The 22745-nt window shown below is 40.4% G+C and overlaps 3 protein-coding genes across 3 annotated transcripts in view; all 3 read right to left on the reverse strand.

Moving 5' to 3' along the window:
- The window catches only part of LOC136678666 (brevican core protein-like), a 38550-nt gene that overhangs the window by 11024 nt on the left and 4781 nt on the right, over positions 1–22745 (reverse strand). The gene's annotated exons all lie outside the window — the stretch shown is intronic.
- On the reverse strand, positions 34–6074 carry LOC136677803 (serine-rich adhesin for platelets-like). The gene is made up of 2 exons (XM_066655453.1): positions 155–6074; positions 34–50 (listed from the first exon to the last, which is right to left on the reverse strand). Exons 1-2 carry the CDS (start codon positions 6072–6074, stop codon positions 34–36), a joined length of 5937 nt encoding a protein of 1978 aa, XP_066511550.1.
- LOC136677805 (serine-rich adhesin for platelets-like) lies at positions 6104–18389 on the reverse strand. Its single transcript, XM_066655454.1, has 3 exons — positions 16934–18389; positions 6869–11464; positions 6104–6213 (listed from the first exon to the last, which is right to left on the reverse strand). The coding sequence occupies exons 1-3, from the start codon at positions 18387–18389 to the stop codon at positions 6104–6106; spliced, it is 6162 nt and encodes a 2053-aa protein (XP_066511551.1).

A 22745-nucleotide genomic window follows, 5' to 3' on the forward strand; every position in this document is an offset into this window, starting at 1 on the left:
GATGTATATATACCTGGAATAGTATAGGTCTCTTCAAGGACTGTGTATCCCTGGTCAGTGTGCCTAGGTGTAGATGTTGCATTCTCCACATCTGGATGAGGTGGTAAGCTCTCCACCAACGTGGATTCCTGGACACTCCCATATCCGTCAGTACCATTTTCTGTTCCGGAAGGAGGTGATGATGTGAATTCCCCTGGTTCTTCAACAGGTATCTCTGTGAAAGGAGTTACTGCTTCCTCAATATGACCAACTGCCTGTAGGTTCTCTGAAATGTCTTTGTCACTAACAGATCCAGTGCCTGGGACAAGAGGCTTTAACAGTGTTGGCATGGTGACTGTGGATAGAATTACTGTTTGGATCTTATCAGAGGATGGGACTGCTGCAGTCATCTCTTCTTTGTCATCTTCCAATCTACTGGATGTTGTCGAGCCCTCATATGATGCTTCACTCTCAGGGAGTAATGTGCTCTCAAAGGCATTCTCAAGATCAACTTGTGAGGGGGTCCCAAAATGATTGAAATCTGGCTTGGACTCTACTACTGAGGGTTCTGATGTGCCATCAATGTCTAGTACCTCATCTGTTTCTGCTTTAGTTGAGGCAAATGTGCTAATTCTAGTAAAGTTCAGGGTCTTGGTTATGTCTTCAGGTTTGGAAGTAATGGTTGATACATCTGTATGCTCTGGTAAGTGTGTAGTTGTTGACAACATATCATCTGAATCAAATGAAATCTCTTTTGCGTTTGGAATCTCTTTTGTAGATGCTACAACTTCTTCTGTTGTTTCTAAGTTTTGTGTGGATGTCTCATTTTCAGATGTGGATGTGGAAAGTAAGGGAACAGACTTTGTTCCAAAATCTTTTTCTTCTATCAGGATTTCAGAAGGCTGGGATGTAACTGTCATTTCTGATAGTGTAGTTGGGCTTAATGTGGGCACTGACCTTACAGCTGAGAAAATTGTAGCAGTCTCTTCAGATAGTGACACAAATGAATCTGAAAGCGTGGTAGAGAAATCTCTGTGGGCTGTGAACTCTTTGGGAGACACAGTAGTTGAATCTATGCTTGAAATTTCAGTGGATAAATCATCACCAGAGCTTTCCTCTGTTGATGATGGTAATGGACGTATTGTCTTCCATGTGCTTGTCTCTGGTCTTACTTCTGTTGTTAAACCTATTTTGGACTCTACAAAGGGTTTAGTTGCACCATCATATACTTCATCAGTCTTTGATATAGGAGTAACTGCAGTAAATTCATACTGAATAGAACTCTCCCCTTCAAAACCTGGACTAGCTGTTTTTGACTTATCTTGAATAGATACTACAGATGTTGCTTCTATTTCCTTTACAGTGTATGCTGTTTCAGACACAAAAGGTGGTGATGAGGTGGTATCCATAGCATCCTGAGTATGTATTGCTGTGGCACCCAAGGATAAAATACCTGTCTGAGCTTTATCATATGCTGGGATGGTTGTCGTCACCTCTGTTTTGTTGCTTTCTGAACTGCTAGATCTTGTGGAACCTTCAGATTCAGACAGAGTAGTCATTTCCAGCACACTATCATATGATGGTGATTGAGTGCTGTGTTCAGCAGTGTCATGTAATCCTTCTCCACTTCCATCAGTGAAATCTGTTGTCAGAACCAGCATGGTGGAATGCTGCGTAGGGGACTTACTGGATAACATAAGGGTAGATGTTTGGTCTGAGGTGCCTGATCTCTCAGAGCTCATGCTGCTGTGAGGGACTGATGAGCTTGGGACTGAGGTTTCACTCTCAGGTAGTGAAGTATTTTCAAAGAACTCTACACTCTCAAAGGATGAGTTGGTCTCAATACCACTAAAAACAGGTTTGGATTCTACTAGGAGTGGTTCTGAGGCAACATCATTGTCCACTGTTACATCCATGTCTGACCCTGTAGATGCACTTATGGTACGTTCAGTAAATGCATGTGGTTTTGCAACTGTAGATGTGTCCATCTGTTTGGGTGTATGTGTAATTGGTGATAACTTAGAATCAGTTGAACTTTCCTCTATTAGTATGCCTTTTGTAGTCTGCAAAGTCTCTGTTGTGGTCTTGAAATACTGAGAAGATATTTCTTTTTGAGATATGGACACAGGCACTTCTGGAGTTGTCATTAATAAAACTCGTGCACGAGTATCTGTAGAAGCCTCAGATTGAACTGTAATTCTAGACAGAACAGATGCTGTGGGTGCTGAGAGTGCATCTGCACCAAGATCAGTTTTGTCAGATGGTGACACTAATGACTCTGATAATGGGGTGGAAAAATATTTAGGAGATATTGTTGTTGATTCATGGCCCAAAATTTCAACAGAACCATCGCCTGAGATTTCATCTCCAGATGATAATAACGGGCTTGCTGTCTTCCATGTGGTTGTATCAAAGGTTGGCCTCTCTGAGCCTCCTGTGTTGATATCTGCTGTTACTTTAGCTGTCTCCTGAACTGTTTTTGTTGATGACATGTCAGTTACTATGTGTTTAAGAGTTGTTTGTTCAATGAACTCATATCTTGTGGCAGTTTCATTGTCACTCTCCTTTTGAGATAAAAACTCACTTGTCTGTATTTCAGGCTGCAGGGTTGTTCTAGCTGTGCCATTATAGTCTGATACCTCAGTGGTCACTGTATTAAATTCACTCTGAGTAGAGCTCTCTACATCAGAAGTACTGCCTGTTTCCGAGTCATCAAAAACATGTCCAACTGTTGATGTTTCTGTGTCCACTGAAGTTTTTGCCAACTCAATCATTGTTGGAGTCTTAATATACTCTCTGGTAGTGTCTGTCTTAAAAGTAACAGTAGCATCTGAGCCTACTCCTGTGTGGGCAAATGTAGTACTTGTGGGATGTGAAATTGCTTGGTAAGAGCTGGAGGTCTCAGCGGGCTGAGGAAAAGTTCCATACTCATGTGTTACAGATAACGTGTCAGTTGATAGTGTTTTTGTTGAAGAGTGTGAAACAACAGCTGACGGAATACTTGTGGCAGATGACAACATGGAGACTTTGTGAGGTGTAGATATAGAAATGAGTACATCTTGGTCAGGGCCTTCACTAGAGCCTTCCACTGCTAAGGATGGATTAAATGATGTTGATGGCATTGATGACTTAGAAAAAGTTTCTTCTGAGGCTGTTGGTGATAACATGTCCTTTGTGGTTCCAAAAGCTGGAGCAGACTCTGTCATCAAAGTTCTATCAGTCTTGAATGTTGACTGTGTGGTACTGGAGCCACCATGTGCTGTAGAAGAACTCAAATGTGAATGCTCTGTGGTTGATTGACTAGGTTGAGTACTTTTATAGCTGTGGTGAGTTGTAGTTAAAGAAGGATGAGTGGTGGTAAAGGTGGATCGATGTGTAATTTGGGGACTAGGACGTGAGGTGGTATGACTAGGTAAGGATGTGCTGATACTGGAATGAGTGGTGACAACCGTGTGAGGTAAAGTGCTAAACCTTATATGTGAGGTTGTCTGTATGGAATGTGTGGAACTTTGAGTGGAATATGGTGTTGTTTGAGCAGAATATGAAGAAGTAGACAACTCTGGAATTGTGGCCTTTGAAGGAGCAACTGTTTGAGTATGTTCATGTGGAACAGTAAATTTCTCATGGAGATCTTTCATAGAAAATGTGGGTTTTGTTTCTGTCTCTAATTTCGTCAAGCTGCTTGACAGAGAGCTTGGCCCAGAAGCCATTTCTTTAACAGGCAGCACTTCTGTTGTTAACTGATATGGCACACGCAATTCTGGCTTTGAAAATAAAATGCTGTCTGTCCCAGATCCTTCAGGTTCTTCTGGCGTAATGTTAGAGGAGTCTGGTGTCATAGTGACTGCGTTTATACCTGCAGCTTCTTCTGTGAGGATTGTTGGGGCAAAAGGTGATGAGGGCTTCAACACTGAAACTGTGTCTGCGTCAATTATCCTGTCATCTTTGGTAAAAAGCTCTGCTTTCGTGGTATGTTCTGCCATGCTAACTGTAGCAGTTGAGAAAAGTTGATCTTCATCTTTAATATCTTCTGTGAATATGATCACAGTGCTTGTTGGTAGTCTTCTTCCATGAGGCCGCATGCTAGGTATGCTAGATACAATCTCACTACTGGAAGGGATAAGCACTGTATCTTCTTTATCTGTACTATGCTGGTAGGTGGTAGATGAAGAGCTTATTGATATCGTGGACGTATTTGTACTGATGTCATCCAGTGTGGTAAAGGTAATTGCCGTAGGTAAACTGGTGGTTAGGACGTCCTGTGTAGAAGTAGACATCTTTGAAATGTCTGATATTGGCTCAGGTGTAAACTTTGTGACACCAGGTTCCAGATCAGCTTTGGGTGTATCTTTACTGAATGCAGAACTTTGTGTAATTTCTGCCAGTGTGGAGCTTGTTGTACTACCAGTGGCAGGTTCACTTCTATCCTCTGTATAAGGTTTGTTGAGTACTTGGTCATCTGTGATTGATACCACAGCCTTTTCCACTTCAGTGTGGTCTAATGTTGGTTGCATCTGAGCTGTACTTGACAGAATGGGAGCACTTGTTACACTGTCATTTGTGAAGGCAACAACTGAGCCAGATGACACCTCTTTGGCAACTGTGTGTACAGAGAAGTCTAATTTTTCTGATGTGACAACTATTGATGGCACTTTTGAGGGAGCAGCAGACTCAAGAACTGCACCAGAACCAACATCTTCGGTCCCTTCATCTTCTGTGTCACCACTACCAGGCTCTGGGGTCGAAGTCATATATTTCTCCTCAACTAGACTTGAGGGAGACATTGATGAAGTAAATTCAGACTTGAGCAATACAGAATGAGTAGAAAGTTCAGCACTTGAATGATCCATTGTTGTTTTTTTGTCACTAGTTTCTGCCTCATCAGTTACAGAAAATTCTGTGCTAGCTTCAGTTGTTGGTTTTTCGGATGTCCATTCAGCAGACCCTTCTGTATCTAAGCTTCCTGATCCTTCCATATCAGTTTGTAATGTTGAAGGCACAATAGTGCTCATTCTTTTAAAGTGGGAGTCTGAAGTTTGAGCTGTGCTCGACAGAGAAGGGGTAGTACCTGAAGATGTTTTTGAGATTCCCTTAGCAGATGTTTCATCACCTTTTATGGGTGGGCTGGTGAAAGTGTATAATTCTCTGTGACTAAGTTCTGTTATAACAGATTCTGTTGAATGTGAATATAAACCGCTGCTGGTTATGGTGTCTTCCTTCCTAACACCTGACATCGTAACATCTATGTCAGAAGTTGGTGATACAGTTGTAGATGTGTATTCGCTATACTTTGGAACAGAGGTCATGGAAGTCTTTGAACTTTGAGTTGAGGTTGGAAAAATCGATGATACCTGTTTAGTATTTAAGTGTGCTGGCAAATCTGTTCCCTTAGCTTCTGTAACAGCTTCTGATTTAACTTCTGATTTATCTTCTGCTGTGGGACCTTGAAAAGGAGGAGTTGACTCAACCCCAACACTGGATAATCCATCACCTGATCCGCCATCTTCAGCTGTAGTGTCCTCTGTGTCACCACTACCAGGCTCCATAGATGAAGTCTTAATTTCCATCTGAATTGAGCTTGAAGGAATCATAGAAGTAGCTTGAGATGCCACTGGCATGGAATATGTAGCAGTTTCAACATGTGAGTAATCTAATGTGCTTTTAGGGTCACTGATTTCTGCTTCATCAGTTCTTACAGAATATTCCTCACTTGCTTCAGTTGTTGCAGTTTCTGATACCTTCTCAGCAGAGCCTTCAAGTTGGGAAGACTCTTGATCATCATCACCATCTCCAGACACTTCCATATCAGTGCTGAGAGACTGCACTGTTGTGCTTATTCTCTGTAAGGGATAAACTGGTGTTCCAGCAATAATCGATGGAGAAAGTTGAGTAGTTGCACTTGATGTGGCAGTTTGTGCCGTGGAGACTTCATATGTTGTTGATGTAATGATCTTAAACATGTCAGGATCCTGGTCCTCTGAGCCATCCACATTAACTGTGAAGTCAGTTACTCTACTTGTTAAAGTTGAGGTAGGAAAAACTGATGATGCCTCTTTAGAAATTGTTTGCCCTGTTGTTTCATTTCTGATATCCATCTCTGATTTTGTTGCTGACACATCTTGTGTTAATGGAGCTTGAGAGGGAGGAGCTGACTCAAGAGCACCTGCACTGGATAAATCACCAGAACCATCATCATCTTCTTCTCCAGAACCCCCTGATTCTTCTGTTGGTTGACTAATAAATGATTGGAGGGATGTCTGGCTAATAGCCGAGCTCGGGTGCAAAGTTGCTGAGCTGTCAGTGTAGTCAGATAGTGTTGCTGCCTCCTTTGTACTCTGAACAGATGATGAACTAATAAGTGACTCAGAAACTATACTTGAGATTTCAACAGTGCTTACTGTAGTTTCTAGCAGTGATTCTGTCTTACTATGGCTAGTTCTGATTGAATCTGTGGAGGTTTGCAAAGCTTCAAGCGAAGATGCTGTTGAATGTACTCTCTCTGTTGCAGGATGAGTGAACGTATGTGACTCACTTGTTTGAATAAATCCAGTTGATTCTGTTACAGTGTAGACTGGTCTTAGTAGAGTAGAGGGTGTAGAACTAAAAGAGTCAGATGTTGTGTGAATTGGTCTGACTGACACTGTTGAAGTATGACTGAGGTCAGCTGGCTGTTCTGTTATATAGCTAGGTCTGTGTGACTCAGCTGTAGTATGAAGGGTTTCAGCAGTCTCTGTTGTGGTTGGGCTAGACCTGTAAGAATCTGCTGATGTATGGCTTGAGCTTGATGCTTTTGTAGTATGGTCAGATGTAATTGACGTTGTCGTAGTAGTTAAAGTAATTTTTCCTTGAGTAACAAAGGCTGTGCTGGACAAATCAATGCCCTCCTCACCAGAAAATTCATCCTCTGTTGAAGGCAAACTTGAAGTGACAGTGGCACTTGATGGTTCTTTGACCGATGTCTTATCCAATAAGGTTGTCTCTGAATCACTAACAGACTCCCCTGTAGTATGAAACTGTCTAAAATAAACTGGTGAAGTGTGAGTGGTTTCTATTGGCCTGTATGATGAAGCTGTAGTAAGGGTTTCAGCAGTCTCTGTTGTGGTTGGGCTAGGCCTGTGAGACTCCGCTGATGTATGACTTGTGCTTGAGGCTGCTGTAGTATGGTCAGAAATAATTGTTGTTGCAGCAGTAAATGTAATTTGTCCTTGAGTTACAGAGGCTGAGCTGGGCAAATCCATGTCATTTTCACCAGAAAAGTCATCCTCTGTTGAAGACAGCATGCTTGAAGTAATACTGCTACTTACTGGTTCTTTGACTGATGTCCTCTCCAATAAGGCCCTCTCTGAATCACTAACAGATTCTACTGTACTGTGGAGTGGTTTGACTGGCACAGTTGAAGTATTGCTTAGGTCAGCTGTTTTTTCTGTCATATAGCTAGCCCTGTGTGACTCAACTGTAGTATGAAGGGTTTTAGCAGCCTCCGTTGTGGTTGGGCTAGATCTGTGAGAATCTGTTGATGTATGGCTTGAGCTTGATGCTGTTGTAGTATAGTCAGGTGTAACTGATGCTGTTGTAGTAGTTAAAGTAATTTTTCCTTGAGTAACTGTGCTGGACAATTCAATGTCCTTCTCACCAGAAAATTCATCCTCTGTTGAAGGCAGCATGCTTGAAGTAATACTGCTACTTACTGGTTCCTTGACTGATGTTCTCTCCAATAAGGCCCTCTCAGATTCTACTGTACTGTGGAGTAGTTTGACTGACACAGTTGAAGTATGGCTTAGGTCAGCTGTTTTTTCTGTCATATAGCTAGCACTGTGTGACTCAGCTGTAGTATGAAGGGTTTTAGCAGCCTCCGTTGTGGTCGGGTTAGATCTGTGAGAATCCACTGATGTATGGCTTGAGCTTGATGCTGTTGTAGTATAGTCAGGTGTAACTGATGTTGTTGTAGTAGTTAAAGTAATTTTTCCTTGAGTAACTGTGCTGGACAATTCAATGTCCTTCTCACCAGAAAATTCATCCTCTGTAGAAGGCAGTATGCTTGAAGTGATACTGGCACTTGTTGGTTCTTTGACTGATGTTCTCTCCAATAAGACTGTCTGTGAATCACTAACAGATGGTACTGTAAAGTTGAATGGTTCTTTTGACACTGTTGAAGTATGGCTGATGTCAGTTGGTTTTTCTGTCATGTTGCTAGGCTTGTGTGACTCAGCTGTAGTATTAAGTGTTTCAGTAGTCTCTGTTGTGGTTGGGCCAGACCTGGGGGACTCTACTGTTGTATAGCTTGACATTGGTGCTGTCATATTATGGCCATACATAACTGATTTTGCTGTAGCAGTATATGTAGATGGTCTTCGAGTAACAGTGGCTGTGCTGAACAAATCAATTTCCTTCTCACCAGAAAATTCCTCCTCTGGTGAAGGTGTTAAGTGTGGAGTTTGACTGGCACTTAATGATTCTGTGACTGATGCCCTCTCCAGCAATGTCCTCTCTGAATCACTAATAGATTCCACTGTAGCATGGACTGGTTTGACTGACACGGTTGAAGCATGGCTGATGTCCATTTGCCTGTGTGACTCAGTTGCATTATGAATGGTTTCAGCTGTAGACATGGGTACTGTTAAAGTATCTCCAGATGTGACTTTTGCTGTGGCTTTTCCATCTGTAGCTGCTGTATGTGGTCTAGTAATGTCCTGTTCTGTTGTCTGTGTGCTTTCCTCTTGAGCAAAATCAATGAGTTTATCACCAGAATATTCCTCTTCTGTTGTAGAAAACAATAAACTTGAGGTGATATCTGCACTTGTTGTAGTTAAAAGTGTCTTCTCACTCTCTGCTTCTCTGTAATGATCTGTTGTTGATTTTACTGTTGTTTCATCTGTCATAGACATGGCCTGACTCAAAGTGAGGGTTTGAGTTGTGTTCATAATACCTGGAGCTGTGGTAGCTTCTTGATCTGTGCTAAGCTCATGTACAGAGGTCACAGTTAATTTTTTGACTGATGTCATATCCAGTGTTGTGCTCTCTGATTGGGGTAAAACTGTGGCATTCAGTATTGCTGCAGTGGAAGTGACTTTTTCTTGGTCTTCTGCATGAAATGAAGTAAATGCTGTCGTAGTTGTAGTAAGAGTTTCAGCTATCTGATCATCCGTGCTTTCAACCTCAGGGAACAGAAAGAGAGACCCTGGATTTGTACTTAATGTCATAACTTGGCTTACAGTTTCCCCTGTACTGAACATAGTAGAGACTGTGCCTATGGACTCCATTGTGAATGTATCAGCAGTTTTCTCATCTGTGGTGTCTGTTGAGAACATTTTTTCAGAGGCATCAATAATAGGCACTCGTGATGGCTTTGATCGCACCGATGTTGCTTCTGTGTGGTGTGTAGTAGTGTCAGTAACTTCAGGTTTGTACGATGTCATGTTAGGTTTACTTGTTGCTGTGGTGTAACTCACTGCAGAAGGCACTGTTGTAGACATGTCAGAAGTTTGGACGGCAGAGACGTCATCTGATGTCGCAAAAATAGGTGCAACAGTGGCTTCTCTTACAGCATATTCAGAAGTACCACCAGTCTGCACTGCCTCCATTGTTGCCTCCTTGGAAGTGTAGCTCCTTGCAATGTCAGAAGGAGGAAGCGTAGACATACCTAAAGCTTGATGTGAGGTATGTACAGATGATGATGGCTCCAAGGTGGGGACTCCAGTTGTTTTCACACCTGCAGTTTCTGTTCCAGTTAGTGCTGGGGTAGCTGTTGTTATAGTATGGACACTAGATGGTGCTTGCTCTGTGGTAGCACTCATAAATGTTTCTTCCATGCTGCTTTTGACAGCTGAGGGTGTAACCCTTTCAGTTGAGACTTCACTTTGTGTCTTAGCTATGGCTTTAACTGATGTTGTGGGCACCATGGATTTATCCAAAGTGGACGTTTCCTCAGAATGTACTGATGTTTTGCCGTCACCTGTTTGTAATCTATGAGTAACTGTTGTGTTGACACTTTCATCTACTGACACTGTTGAGGAGTCTTGAGTATGATCTCTAGAACCATCAGCATCAGAAAATGTAAACACTGAATCTGAGCCTGTACCTGAAACTTTATGCATCTCCTCTGTAGTTAATGTGCTTGATGGAACTGCAACAGATGTCAGTGTCTCAGTTGATTTGTCATGTAAACTTATTGTTTCAGTAAATGGAACTTTTGATAGTACTGTTGATCCTGACGCAATAGAGTCAGACCTACTCATTGGTGTGGTGTGTAATGAAGTAGACTTTGTAGAAAGGAAATCAGGTGTTTGGGCATCACCTGACCCTTCATCCTCTGACATCATAACAGTTTTGGATTCAGTAGAGTCACTTACATTTGTAACATCGGTCATCCCAGCTGAAGTGGTTGATGTCACTTTTATATCCTCTCCTGTTGTGTATGGGAATTTAGCAGGTGCAGTCTGAGATACATTAAACACAGTTGGGCCGCTACTCTCAGAGCTGCTAGTCTGATAGCTTATGTCACTCTCCTGTGCAGAGATAGTGACTGTCATATCAGAAGAGGATCCCACTGGTGTTTTTTCTGTGCTTGTTGTCAGCTCTGAATGATCTGGTATTTTACTTTCATCAAGTGTTTGATTTTCAGAAGGAATGCTGGTTAGTAATGTGGTTTCATCTAGCACAGTTTGCATGGTTGGAGAATCTGTAGAAATGGAAACATCTGCAGGTCCTTCTTTGAGAGTAGCAGTAGACACAACGTATTCTGTTGTTTTTGAAGTTACAGTAGCTGAGATGGCAGTTGGGGGAACCATTGATGCGTCACTTACACTTGTGTCCACTTGGTTAGGATCTTCAGTGGCTACTTTAGTGGCAGGGGCTGCTGTAGAAGACAGCAATGTCACATTCTGCTCTACAGAAGTGACTACAAATGTTTCTGATTCATTTAATGGCTGATGTGGTTTCAAGGAGGAGCTTCTTTCAGTTTCAAGTGGTGTACTTGGTACGATAGTTCCCTCATGTATGAGAGTCTCCAACTCAGGATCTGACACAAGGTCTGATGGAGGAGTGGACTCTACAACTATTCCTTCTTGGCCGTAATCATAGTTTGGCTCAATTGTATTGATAAAAACAGGCACTGAGGACTTTGCATCTTGGGTTGATACAAGTGAGTCATCCTGGGTTGTATCAGAGTCTATCAGCGAGTAATCAAACTGAGATGTTGTCTCTAATTCCTTTTCTTCTAGTTGTGTTAGGTTGCGAACTAATGGTGAAGCACTCTCAAATACATCTCCTCTTGCCTCTTTTTGAACATCATACTTGGGCTCAAGGCTCACCTCTGTCTTGCCATTTATGAAACTGAGCTCAGGCTTGGTGGTGAAACCAGGAGTGGAAAAGTCACGAGTAGAATCTTCACTGCTCAAAATAGGCTCACCATCCACAGTGGAAGGTACAGGTAGATCGTTTGGTTCTGGAATAACTGGAAACTCTCCCAGTATGGAGTCAATGTCAGCTGTGAAATTAAAGTAATAAAAGAATAAAGTTACATTATATCAAATAAATTAAATCAACAATGCAACTCGTCTTCTCTTTACTTTTCTTAAGTTGGGACCACATACACATAACAACCTGACAGTAAATGCTGTAAATCCTGTAATATCAGAGCAAACAGACTGAGTGGCCACAAAGGCAGGATTAAGAGTTTATCCCCATGGGTCAGCCAGTTTGGATGAATGCTGCTTTCTTTCTCAAAGTGCTCTTCTTTGTCATTTGTCTTGGAAACAGACAAATGCTGATGCTCACTCACACAACTAAAACTGAAAGTAGTTTATTATACTGTTTTATTTTTCACATTGATTTTAAATGATTAAAGTGTATTTCATTCTTATAACACAAAAGTTAGTGTAGATGTTTGGAACTGTTGACCCATATAACTTTTATGTATTTTTTTTTCAGGAGAAACTACACTATTCTTAAATGTAATTGTGATATAGGAAAATGTTAACAGAATATTTATATCAGTAAATTAACCCTTTGATGGCATATGAAGCTTTGTGATGATAATAGCATGACTATAAATAGTGATATTTAGAGCTTGGAGGTCACTCACTGCCTGGGTAGATAAGGTGTTTATTTAAGGACCTTGTTTTTATAAGGGCTAATTATTCTGACATATGGCTCACATTTTATAACTTAATCAATTCCTTATTTTAAATCTAGCCATTTTTCCCTATTTATTGCTTTTTTCACTTAATCCCTCAGCAATGTTCATGAATGCTTATAGATGATCTTCGAGGTCGTATAGATGACGACTTGCAGATTGTTTTGGTATGCGAATCATATGTTAAAGCATTCTTGAGTTAGCTTGTCATACCGCAAATTGGGTGCTAAGAGTTGGAGTTATTTACAATTATTTTATTGCAAATTAAACTAAAAATGTATTATGTATTATGTATCTATTTATAATGGTTGTTTTAGTGCTTGTATTTCTTGAGCATTTTTTCTAATGCCGTGACCTCATTAGAATATCTCAAAAACTCTCAACGTCATAACAATCTTGATTTAATCTATAGGTTTCTCACATGAAAAATAAACCCACATGTAATAAAACATTCTTCCAATACTGCAAGCACATGATTTACTGTCTGCAAACGGCATAGGCAATTTTTCTGTATCCCTTGAGACTATATTTGAAAACAACGCCCAATAACAAGCACATGCATGACATGAGATCTGTCCCTAAACAGCCAAGCTGATGTCAGTAGTCCTGCCCAAAAAACAAGGGAGCAGTCTCAAACATAGCAATCCACAATCTTTCTCCATCATAAAATATTTTATATAAGATATTTCACACAGCCATGCTCTCTCTCTCTCACATTCAAATAGCTTTACTAAGAGACAACAGTAGTAAATAATAAAAATAATAATTAAATTATATATTTTTCCAACATTTACAAATTGATATAACATATGAATATATATGTATATATATATATATATAACACATATATTTCACTACTCACTCTCCACACAAAGCACGATTCTACCATACAGTTTCAAAGCTGACAGTTAGGAGCATTTCCCACAAGCTAGGCTTTTGCCAGATTAGTGGCTGGGGGTTGGAACACCTGCAAGGCCAGAGGTTACAGATAAAGGCACCTGTTTCAGGCAACACAGTCTGGGAAGACAGAATTTAGTACCTCCTCCCCTCTGTTTCCTCTGTCTTTTCCCCAATTACTTAGCCTCCCACCACTGAACACAGACCAAAGCCCTGTGGCCATATTATGCATCTGTTAAAACAGCCGTCAAATAACATGTCTTGCAGCAAACTCATAAGGGAGACTAGTGCAGGCAGCTGAAGACAGACACAAAAGGACTCTTGTGTTCAAATTATTACCTCAGTTACACAACATGGTCCAGTGGTAAACTTAGGAATATCATGTTTGGTTGTGATAATTATTATGAATACTGTATTACATCTCAAAAAATAAGCCAAAAACCCCACCTAATTATTGATGTTTATTGGTTGCATGTGAAGTTGATTATTGTGTTTTTCCTTAATATATATATATATTTTGTATATATATTTTGTATATATGTTTTATGCTGTCTTGATGCAGTGAATTAAGTACTTTGCGATGAATGCCTATTTTCACAGGAAACAATAAAGAGTCTTTAATAATGTCTGCATAGTACTCTATATATTACTGTATCAAACCAGCAGCATGAACAATATAAAGCATCACTGTATTTTATAATACCAAAAAACTCTTTGCTCCCTCGTAATATGAACAGAATGCCACACAGAATGGAACACATTTTCCATGCTTCTGTGTTCTACAAGAAAAGGTCTGGCTAAGTGATCATGATGCCACCCAATTATGGCCCAACAAAAAAGTTGCCCATTATCACTCTTTCTCAGCAGCCAGGCAAAGGCTTCATCGCTGTCTCCACAGAGAGAGGCGATTTGCTCTGTAGGTGACATCAGCCTTGTTGAGGTGCCCAGTCTTCAACGTGCTAATAGGCATCTGTGTTTATTCAGGTATTGGGCCAAGATGTCTCCCTGCCAAGCCTCAAGAAACTGGGAAAGAAAGTAGAAAAAACCTATGGCGCAGAGTCCCTTCATCAAGAGGCCTGTTAACCAGACTGTATTCAATATGAAGCCAAAGACAGAGGCCATATTACCCAAGAAAAACCCAGTATTAATCTAAACAACTACAAGTGTCAAATATATTACTAAAGCCAACAGGGCTAAGAAAGTAACCTGTCCCAAAAGTAGCCTAGACTTAAACATACCTTGGAATCTATATTCCATTATTGCACATTTGGTTGTGCCATTTCTATATTTCTAGCTCTTTACAAGAACTTACAATGTTGTAATTTCAGATAGGATGGCAGATGACACGATATATGTGAATGGGAATAACTGTGGTTACCAAAGTAATAGACTGTGTTATTTAGCAATAGTAAACAAATCTGGTTTTGGCCACTAATCTCATGCCGAGAGGCTCTTGTTAACCACACCGAAAGCCAACTTAAAATTATGTCAACAGTTCCAGTGTACAAATTGGAAAAACACTTTAAATACATCTAAAACAGGCCTGATTTGACTGTGAAATTTGTACAACCAAAACAACAGTGGCCAACTCATATTTTCAGTTTTTCTTATAAAAACCAACATAGATTATGCTGTAAAATATGTAAAATAGCTTGATTATTACTGACAAATCACTCGTTTACAGCTGCTGAGGGAGGCTAGCGTATGCCAGTCTTGTCTGAACAAACAACAAGGAAGAAGAGACCTCATTTGAAAGCAGCTAAGAGGGGTTTCACGCAGAGAGTGAACAGAAGAGGGGCTTGAAAGTGCCTAGTCTACAGAACACTGTGGTTAATCTCAGTATATCCGGAACAAAGCACGCTTATAAAGAACCCACGTGGAGACATCTATTCAGAGAGCTTTTCTGTACTACACACAAAAAATACAATGAGGCCTCATTAAATCAGGTCTTTAGCACAACAGTGATTTCAACACGCTTGCCCAGATTTCATCGCAGGTCAAAGAGGACACTATTTAACTCCTAAGCGAATGACATTAAAAAACATGTTTAAATGATCTAATTTTGTCTATATTCGTAAAGTTTGCTATAAAGATATCTCCATGACTGACTAAGACAAGGAGAACTAAAGACAATTGTGTTAAAATGCTTTGCTGAAACAGTAAAACGGTAAAATAAATTACTGTACATTTCTGCTGACAGTATTCTGCTGATTTGAGAGACACTGTGTTTAAGTTGAACTTGGCAGAAAAATCTATTCAGCACCCTGGACAGCACAGACATTCTATATTTACCCTGTACTTTAAATACAATTTTCACATGTAACATTTTACATATTTTACAGCATGCGTTCAGAACACTGGTTAATTGTGCTTAGAAGTAAATCCCAAAAATCCTTCAAAGTTCCTGTATTATTAACCCTCTGGTGTTGACAAACTGTGTGAAGCCAATGGATATTAACAAATAAAGTTATGTTTTCATTAGAAAAGATTTCTAAAATCAGACTTTTTTAAAAAATTAACTTTTCAACTTTAGGGATCTGTTGAAATGAGCTCTGTTCACAGTGCTGTAGTTCAAAAGTGGCTCATTTTATCCAGGTATGCCATGAACCAATTTACCACTCTTGTTTTTTCCCTACTCTTTGGTTTTCTTTTTCCAGTCTCTATGTAATGCATCCATGTCCTGTTCCAAATTCACTCCCTGCTGCTGCCCTGATCTAGCCCCTGCTTCCATCCAACAGGATGCAAATCTTGGCCTTGCCTCTCCCCAATATCCTGCATAGTCATGCAAGGACTATACATTTTTACCCTGCCACAGAACAACTCTTTGCTCGGTCATCTTCAGGGCCCATGTTCAACCTTCACTTTACCTATAACCTGTTATCTCTATCAGTTCTAGTGCTCTCTTTATATCTGTTTTTAAAATATTAATTGATTGATTGGTTGGTTGAGAGGACAGATTGATCTAAACGTTGCAGGTTAAACTATTAATACGTAAAGACATTAAAAGTAGTTTAATACTAAACCATTTTAAAAGCTTTTGTGCAACTTGTATTGTACCACAGCTCAATGAAGCCTCTTAATAAAAAGCAAATTAATCTATCTCAGTAAAAACGCATGGAACCTGTAGTGTAACATTACCCACGAGCATGTTTGAGAGTTATTCATGGTGAGCAATTATCTTAAGAAAAATTACAGCCAGTTATAGAGAGAACCATCCAACCAAGAGACAATACTGGGTGTTATACTGCTCCCCCATTATAAATTCTGGAGAAGAATGTCACAGAATCCAAAAACGAACCAGGGAATTTGCAACACTTGCTTGAAACGAGTAGAGAACTTAGGCATTTTCATAACCAGACTTTAGAAATATTAATGCCTTTACAAACCATCTCACTGGAAGCTATTCCATAAATAATATTAACTGCATAACACCCAAACAAATCATATATTCCAAGAGAGGCATACTACATGACCACCTTCCCATTGGAAAAACTTGACCTTGATCCAATATGGCGGCTTTCAAGATGTCGGCCATGTTTCGGATAGCCAGAAATGAGGCCCCCTTACCAATTACTTGCTGGGGTATTCAGATAAAAGGGAGTCCTGTGACTTTTGAGTCATCCTGTATCATTGCTTGACATTTTAATAGATATTTAAATTTGACATAGATTTCAAACTAGAACGGAATCATTTTCAGCATCAGAATTATGCAGAACGTTGTAATAACTGGTGGAATTCCTCTTTCAGATGTCTACAGAACAGACAGCAAGCCACATTCCTGATTAATCACACACTCATTTTTTAAATGTCTACTGCACTTGGAGTTTATGAAGGAACAGTATCTTCGACACAACAACTCTATAATATTCTGTCTAAGGGAGCAACATGATATCAGCTGAAACACTAATATGAAATAGGCCTTACCTGTATCTGTAACCTTCGGATTCTGTTCTTCAACATTAATGATGATTACATGGACAGACATGCCATCAGGGGACACTGTACAGTTGGTGGGACTTGTTGTAGGAGAAACAGTTGCCAGTTGCACATGCTTGGCATCAGTGTCACTGCTTGTAGCTTCTGTCTCACTGAGGGAATCTGGAGAACCAGCCGATGATTCCTCTAATATTACTGCACTTGTAGATTCATCAGATGTTCTTTCACTGACTACAGCTGCCGTTAGCCTGACTGGCATGGAATCTGTGGATACTGTTGATGTGGTCACATCAGAAGGAGGTGTAGTGCTTATAGTTTCTTGACTGACAATTATGTCTGATGGCTTGGTATCTATTGAGGGCAAAGAGCTGTCATCCACAGAGCTGATGGATGACTTTACCTCTTCTGCACCTGGGGTGGACACATCAGTTTCTGAATCAGGAACCGTGTCACACACGACAGTTGTGAATGTGACTGTGGCTTCCGTAGTTACATCTGTGGTATCAAGTCCGGGAACTTCAGCCTCTGGTTTTTCAGTAGGAATGGATGGTGGACCTGCCATAACCCCAGTACCTCCTTCTTTCTCGTCTACATCATAGTCAGCTAATATAGTAATTGGAGTTCCCTCTGTTGGGGTTATCTCTGTTCCTGTGGCCTTGTGTACTTCTGCTGTGCCTGGAAAACCTCCATCATCTGTTTCCATGGTTCTTCTGGAACTGCTTTCAGAGATCAAGTGTACTGGCATTTGTGGCGAACTGTGGAGACCACTCTGCTTGGTGGTTGGTTCAGTTCTTGAGGACACGTATGTGCTAATCATATGGGAACTCGTCTCTGCTGTTGGTTTTGTAGCTCCTGTGGTTTCATCCGTACTGGACATTGGATCACCTTCAGCATCTGGAGATCCACTTATCATCTTTGTGGCATCTAAGATGTATGGGGTTGTCGGCATCTCTTCTGGATTAGACACAGAATATGCTGTGATCTTCTCCACTACAGATTCCTCTGTTTTTCCCACTGCAAACATAGGCTCTGTGCTTGGAGAGGCAGGAAGAGGAACATCCGGTGGAATCGTACTTACTTTAATTAGGCTGAGGTCTTCTGATTCTTCGTATGGAGTCTCAGTGACAGTAGGATCCGCAGTAGAAACTATGCGGACTACATCCCCTCGAGCTTGTGCTTCAGACTCTGTAATTTTAGGGTCAAATTCATTAATGTTGAATTCTGTCATCAGTGAATCATCTTTTTCAAAATCCACTGTCACAGCTGCTACATCTGGGTTAGTCTGTGACTCAGTTCTGCTTGGAGCCTGTGTAACACTTGGTGGGGCCATGCTAGTGGAAAACATGGAAGGAGGTTCTGTTGGGGCCTGGTTCTCTGAGTCGTCTTTGGACATTAGGTCTTCTTCAGGCGTGGTCTGTGTGTCAGTGGATTCTCTTGTCTCCATGGAGGTTGTCTGGGCTGTGGTTGAAGAGGCTGAAGTGGGTGAAGTTGTGGAAACACCATGGATTGTAACGCCTACCCAACTTGACTGGTTGAATAAATGACCTGCAGGTAGACAAGGAAACATCGTCTCACACACTGTAAACATCTTCAAATAAAAATTGTAGTGCAGTTGACCAAACCTTTTAACTGATATTGGGTAAGGTATCCATACAGCACATCCCTCTGCAAATTTGCCTCAGTCACTGAGATGTTTCCTGATGTCTTATACTGAAGAGAATCCTTCTATATGTGCCCTCTATGTAGGGAAGCACTGATTTATTGTAACATATTAAGGGTCAAAATGAAAAATATGTCTGTGAAGTTCTTCTGTGGTCTATACATTTATAAATCCATTATCGGGCAAATTTGTCTAAGTGATTGAAATACTATAATCAATGTATCCTTTTTTGTGTGGACTCTTCTCTCCAAGGCTTCACCACTGCTGGACACAATACATTTATTTTATATTTAATTTTGTACAGTCCTCAGTGAGATTGGTGGACAGAGAATAGTCCACCAAACAGCGTCCTGGGGGCACCGCTCTATGTCCACCTATGAAGGACTAGAGGATGACCAACGAAAACATTTGATTTTACATTTTCAAAGTGGAACAACAAGGTCGGTGTGTCTAAAAAGTGGACAGTGAGGGACACAGTGCTTAAAAACTCCAGCAGCACTGCTGTGTCTGATCCACTTAACGCAAACTAACACATCACCACCATGTCAGTGTCACTGCAGCATTGAGAATGATCCACCACCCATATGGTACCTGCTCTGTGGGGGTCATGCAGGATCCTGAATCAAACTAAAAAACTTAAATATATGGATGTTTTGCTAACCATTCATCTAGGAATATGCACCAGGATTATATATATTTTACCTTATTTACGGATAAAGTGTTCTGCAGTATAATTTAGTATATATTTTCTTAACATGTTGGGGTAATTAACTCCACTGCCGAGCTGTTTCATTATCTTATTGTGTCTCAAAAATAAATTCCTTTCACTACCATAATATAATACTGCCTGCCATTCAAATACTCCCTACAAGTATCTCAACACTTGTATACAGATGGATGCTGGAGGGCCTTATGAATCCTTTTATTTGTATTAAGCACCCAAAATCCCTTAAACCTTCATTTCTCACTAAAACACAGTGAGGAGTGACAGCTTCAAAACTATTCCTCTCTAATGCGACATGAACTGCAGCCAAGACTCCAGCTGTTCTGCATTAGACGCATGCCCTCCCTCTCCCTCTCCAGCTATCTCTGATGTAAGGTGTGAGGCACTATTTTCCTTTGCAGAAAAGCAGACTGTGGTCTGCTCCAGTCAATGAGTGACTATTTATTCTTTCTTTAAATGATTGGGACTCTTGTTTCAGATAGGTTACTGTGAGGAAAAGGAGAACTCAGTGCACCCATTTCTTTAGTTCAATGGGCAGAACCCATGACTGAATAAACCTTTAAAGACATGATTTATGAGACTGTATTTATGACGGCTAAATCTCTTTTTATAGACTGCTATCAAACACCTCAGACAGAATTCTCATAGCACACTATAAAATATTAAGCTGCAATATTAACATTTCATAAAGGTAAATATGATGATAACCATTAACAACCAATATATATTATGCAACTTGTACCTGAAAAGCACTTCAAACCAAATGGACTCCTGAGAGGTCTAAGTGACCTAAAATAGACCAAACAAACAAGGAGGTCACAGCGTCCTGTTTGGGGTGACCCCTGGGGTCCTATACTTATCACAGCAGGCTGTCATTCTGGATGAGCGCCCTGCCTGGCAGGAGGCGAGTTATCTAAATTAGCCTCAGTTGAAAAGATAGAGTCCTTCCCTGGTCAGAGGTCAGCGGAGCCACAGATTCTGGAGCCCCAATGGTCGCTCGCTACGTTATTCACATGTCTGCTCTGATAAGCATGAGTGCAGATGACAAAAAGGTAGGCGGGTCTGATGACGGAAATGAGAGGTAAATGGAAAAGAAAAGAGGGAACACAGCAGATAACACCTAAGCACTTTCTCACGCTGAAGATGGAGCCTCGGGGCGTCCCACAAAAAGTCACGTCAAAGGGGGTTTTGTGTTGTCCTGCAGATTTGTAAGAAGAAATAATTCATGACGCAGATGATAATCCCATAAGGGATGTTATCCTGGTTGGATTAAATGAGCTTAAAGGAATGAATGGAAAATAAATGTAAGTAAATATGTGGAAAAGGGAAACGTGTTGTGTCTACTATTATTTAACACTCAAATATAAAGGGTTTGGAATAATGCTGAAATAGTGTTCTTCAAAAGTAACTTGTCATCAAAGAGAAGAATCATTTATGCATTTAGACGGTTGTTTATTGTTTATGGTTCTAAACAGAACCCCAGGTCGTATTGGTGCTTTGTAAATACAATCATTTAAAATCTCTATGCTTTAGTAAATAACAAACAAAATGCTCTATCTCTATGCTTTAGTAAATATCAAAAGTTCCTACATAAGTCTAGACTCTGAGACAGACGTCTGGAGACAAAAAAAATGGGGTAGGGTCTTCCTTTGTGTGGATGTGATTTACATTTTAAAAGGGTTTTACACTTGTAAATCTCATTAACACCTTTTTAATAAACAGCCATTGAAATGTTCATTAGAGAACTGAAAGGCTTTCTTCTGTGGCACTGCTATGAGAACCTCCTTTTTTACTAGCTGTTTTTTTAAGTGTATAGAGTGTGAGCAGAAGTTAGAAATATGATTGAACTTTCCCAACCAAGCCCAAGTTGGTTTCCCAGGAAACGGGCGGCAACCCAAAGTGAAATGGAGTGAGGTCAGCGGACCGCTGCTCCACAGACTATTAAGACTCGTGTAAACTTTTCCAGTGCACCCCGGCTCAAGCTGAAGAGAACTCTCCCTCATTTAACAAACAATGGCAACCATTTCGAGCACAAATAAAATGAGCTTAGATGTACACACAGTTTAAGCTTCTGCTTGGATTTACTGCCAGTGATGTGGGAAAGGAGTTTTATGGACGCAGGGAAGCACGAGCAAACTCCTGTGTCCATGTGTATGTGTGTCTACATGTGTTGCATGGGTGGGGGACTAGATTACGCACACTGCAAGAAATGACATCAAGGAGCTGGAGGTCTGACTAAAGACTTGTCCTTTCTTTCCCCAAAATCCCCCCAGGTATCTATCAGCAGCATTCACGCATGCTTTCAGAACATATTTCATAAAACGAAGCTCCATTATTTCCCATTATGTTTAAAGATATAAGTCTAATTAAGATTCCTACTCTAGCTAATGGATGATCCTTTTAAACAGTTCAGACAAGCATGTCAAATTGAGTTCATTCTGGGCCAAAGCTCTGCAGAGATTAACGTCTTTTCTCTCCTAATGCTGCTCTGGAAATTGGAGTGCAGACATACACAATTTTTGCACATTTGAACTACAAACGGGTTTAAAAAATATCATGAACAAACCCAAGAAATGCTTTGGCAAACTGGTATCATGCCAAAAACGTTTGGACCAATGTCGTTGTCATGTTTTTGGGTCATGAAAGCACGAAATGCACCCGCTGCCACTACAACACTCTGTATGTTGGAGGGGTAAGGTTTGGGACAATGCCTAGTTTAATGTTTAGGGTTAGGGTTAATTCAAGGTGTAAACTGAAAATTTACATTTGCTTTTAACAGTAGTGTAGGCTCATTCATTACACACTATGTCTTTTGATTTAAGGCAACCACTATAATCTTATTTCAAAGTGGTGCATTATTACTGCTGTCAGTGTTCTGAATTCAAAGCAGAGGGCACCTTCCCAAAGGGGAATTCCCAATTAAAAGGCTGTTTTCTATGTTTTCCAGTTGTGGTTAGTTCAGACTGAGCTTCAGTCAAGCACTGTAACACTTTAACAGACTTTCCAAGTAAGGCTTTCTCTTTGGGTTTGTCCAGTTAAAAGTAGGAAATGTGAGCAACACTTGTAACAACACTCTGGATTCAGCTCAATAAGGCCTAGCTAATCAAGTGTGTCGGCAAGAATACTAACCGTTTTAACCTCTGGATTAAATTTCAATAAACCTAAGATAATCCTGTTAAAACATGCAATAGGCATAATATAGATACAAGCATAGATCACTCTACTGATGCTAAAAAAATCTGAAACTGAAGGCTTGCAACATTTTCCTTGTGTAAACTTAAGTGACTTATAGAGGGGTGTGTTTGACATTGTATTTGATTCAGCCTATGCTGGAGAGCATATAAACATAACTATAAACAGACTAGTCTTTTATAGAGTTCATATAAATATTTTGGATCTGTGTAAACGCTGTAACT

This window comes from Hoplias malabaricus, chromosome Y (assembly GCF_029633855.1).
Source record: "Hoplias malabaricus isolate fHopMal1 chromosome Y, fHopMal1.hap1, whole genome shotgun sequence".
Taxonomy (NCBI): Eukaryota; Metazoa; Chordata; class Actinopteri; order Characiformes; family Erythrinidae; genus Hoplias; species Hoplias malabaricus.

Excerpts from the sequence above, each read along its gene's own strand:
- LOC136677803 (XM_066655453.1), bottom strand. The coding sequence starts at position 6,074 with ATGGATATCAGAAATGAAACAACAGGGCAAACAATTTCTAAAGAGGCA.
- LOC136677805 (XM_066655454.1), bottom strand. The coding sequence starts at position 18,389 with ATGGAGACAAGAGAATCCACTGACACACAGACCACGCCTGAAGAAGAC. Across the intron at positions 11,465-16,933 it reads TCCGAAGGTTACAGATACAG|CTGACATTGACTCCATACTG; the intron begins GTAAGGCCTATT and ends TTAATTTCACAG. Across the intron at positions 6,214-6,868 it reads AACAGAGGATGAATTTTCTG|TCAACCAACAGAAGAATCAG; the intron begins GTGAGGAGGGCA and ends ATCATTTATTAG.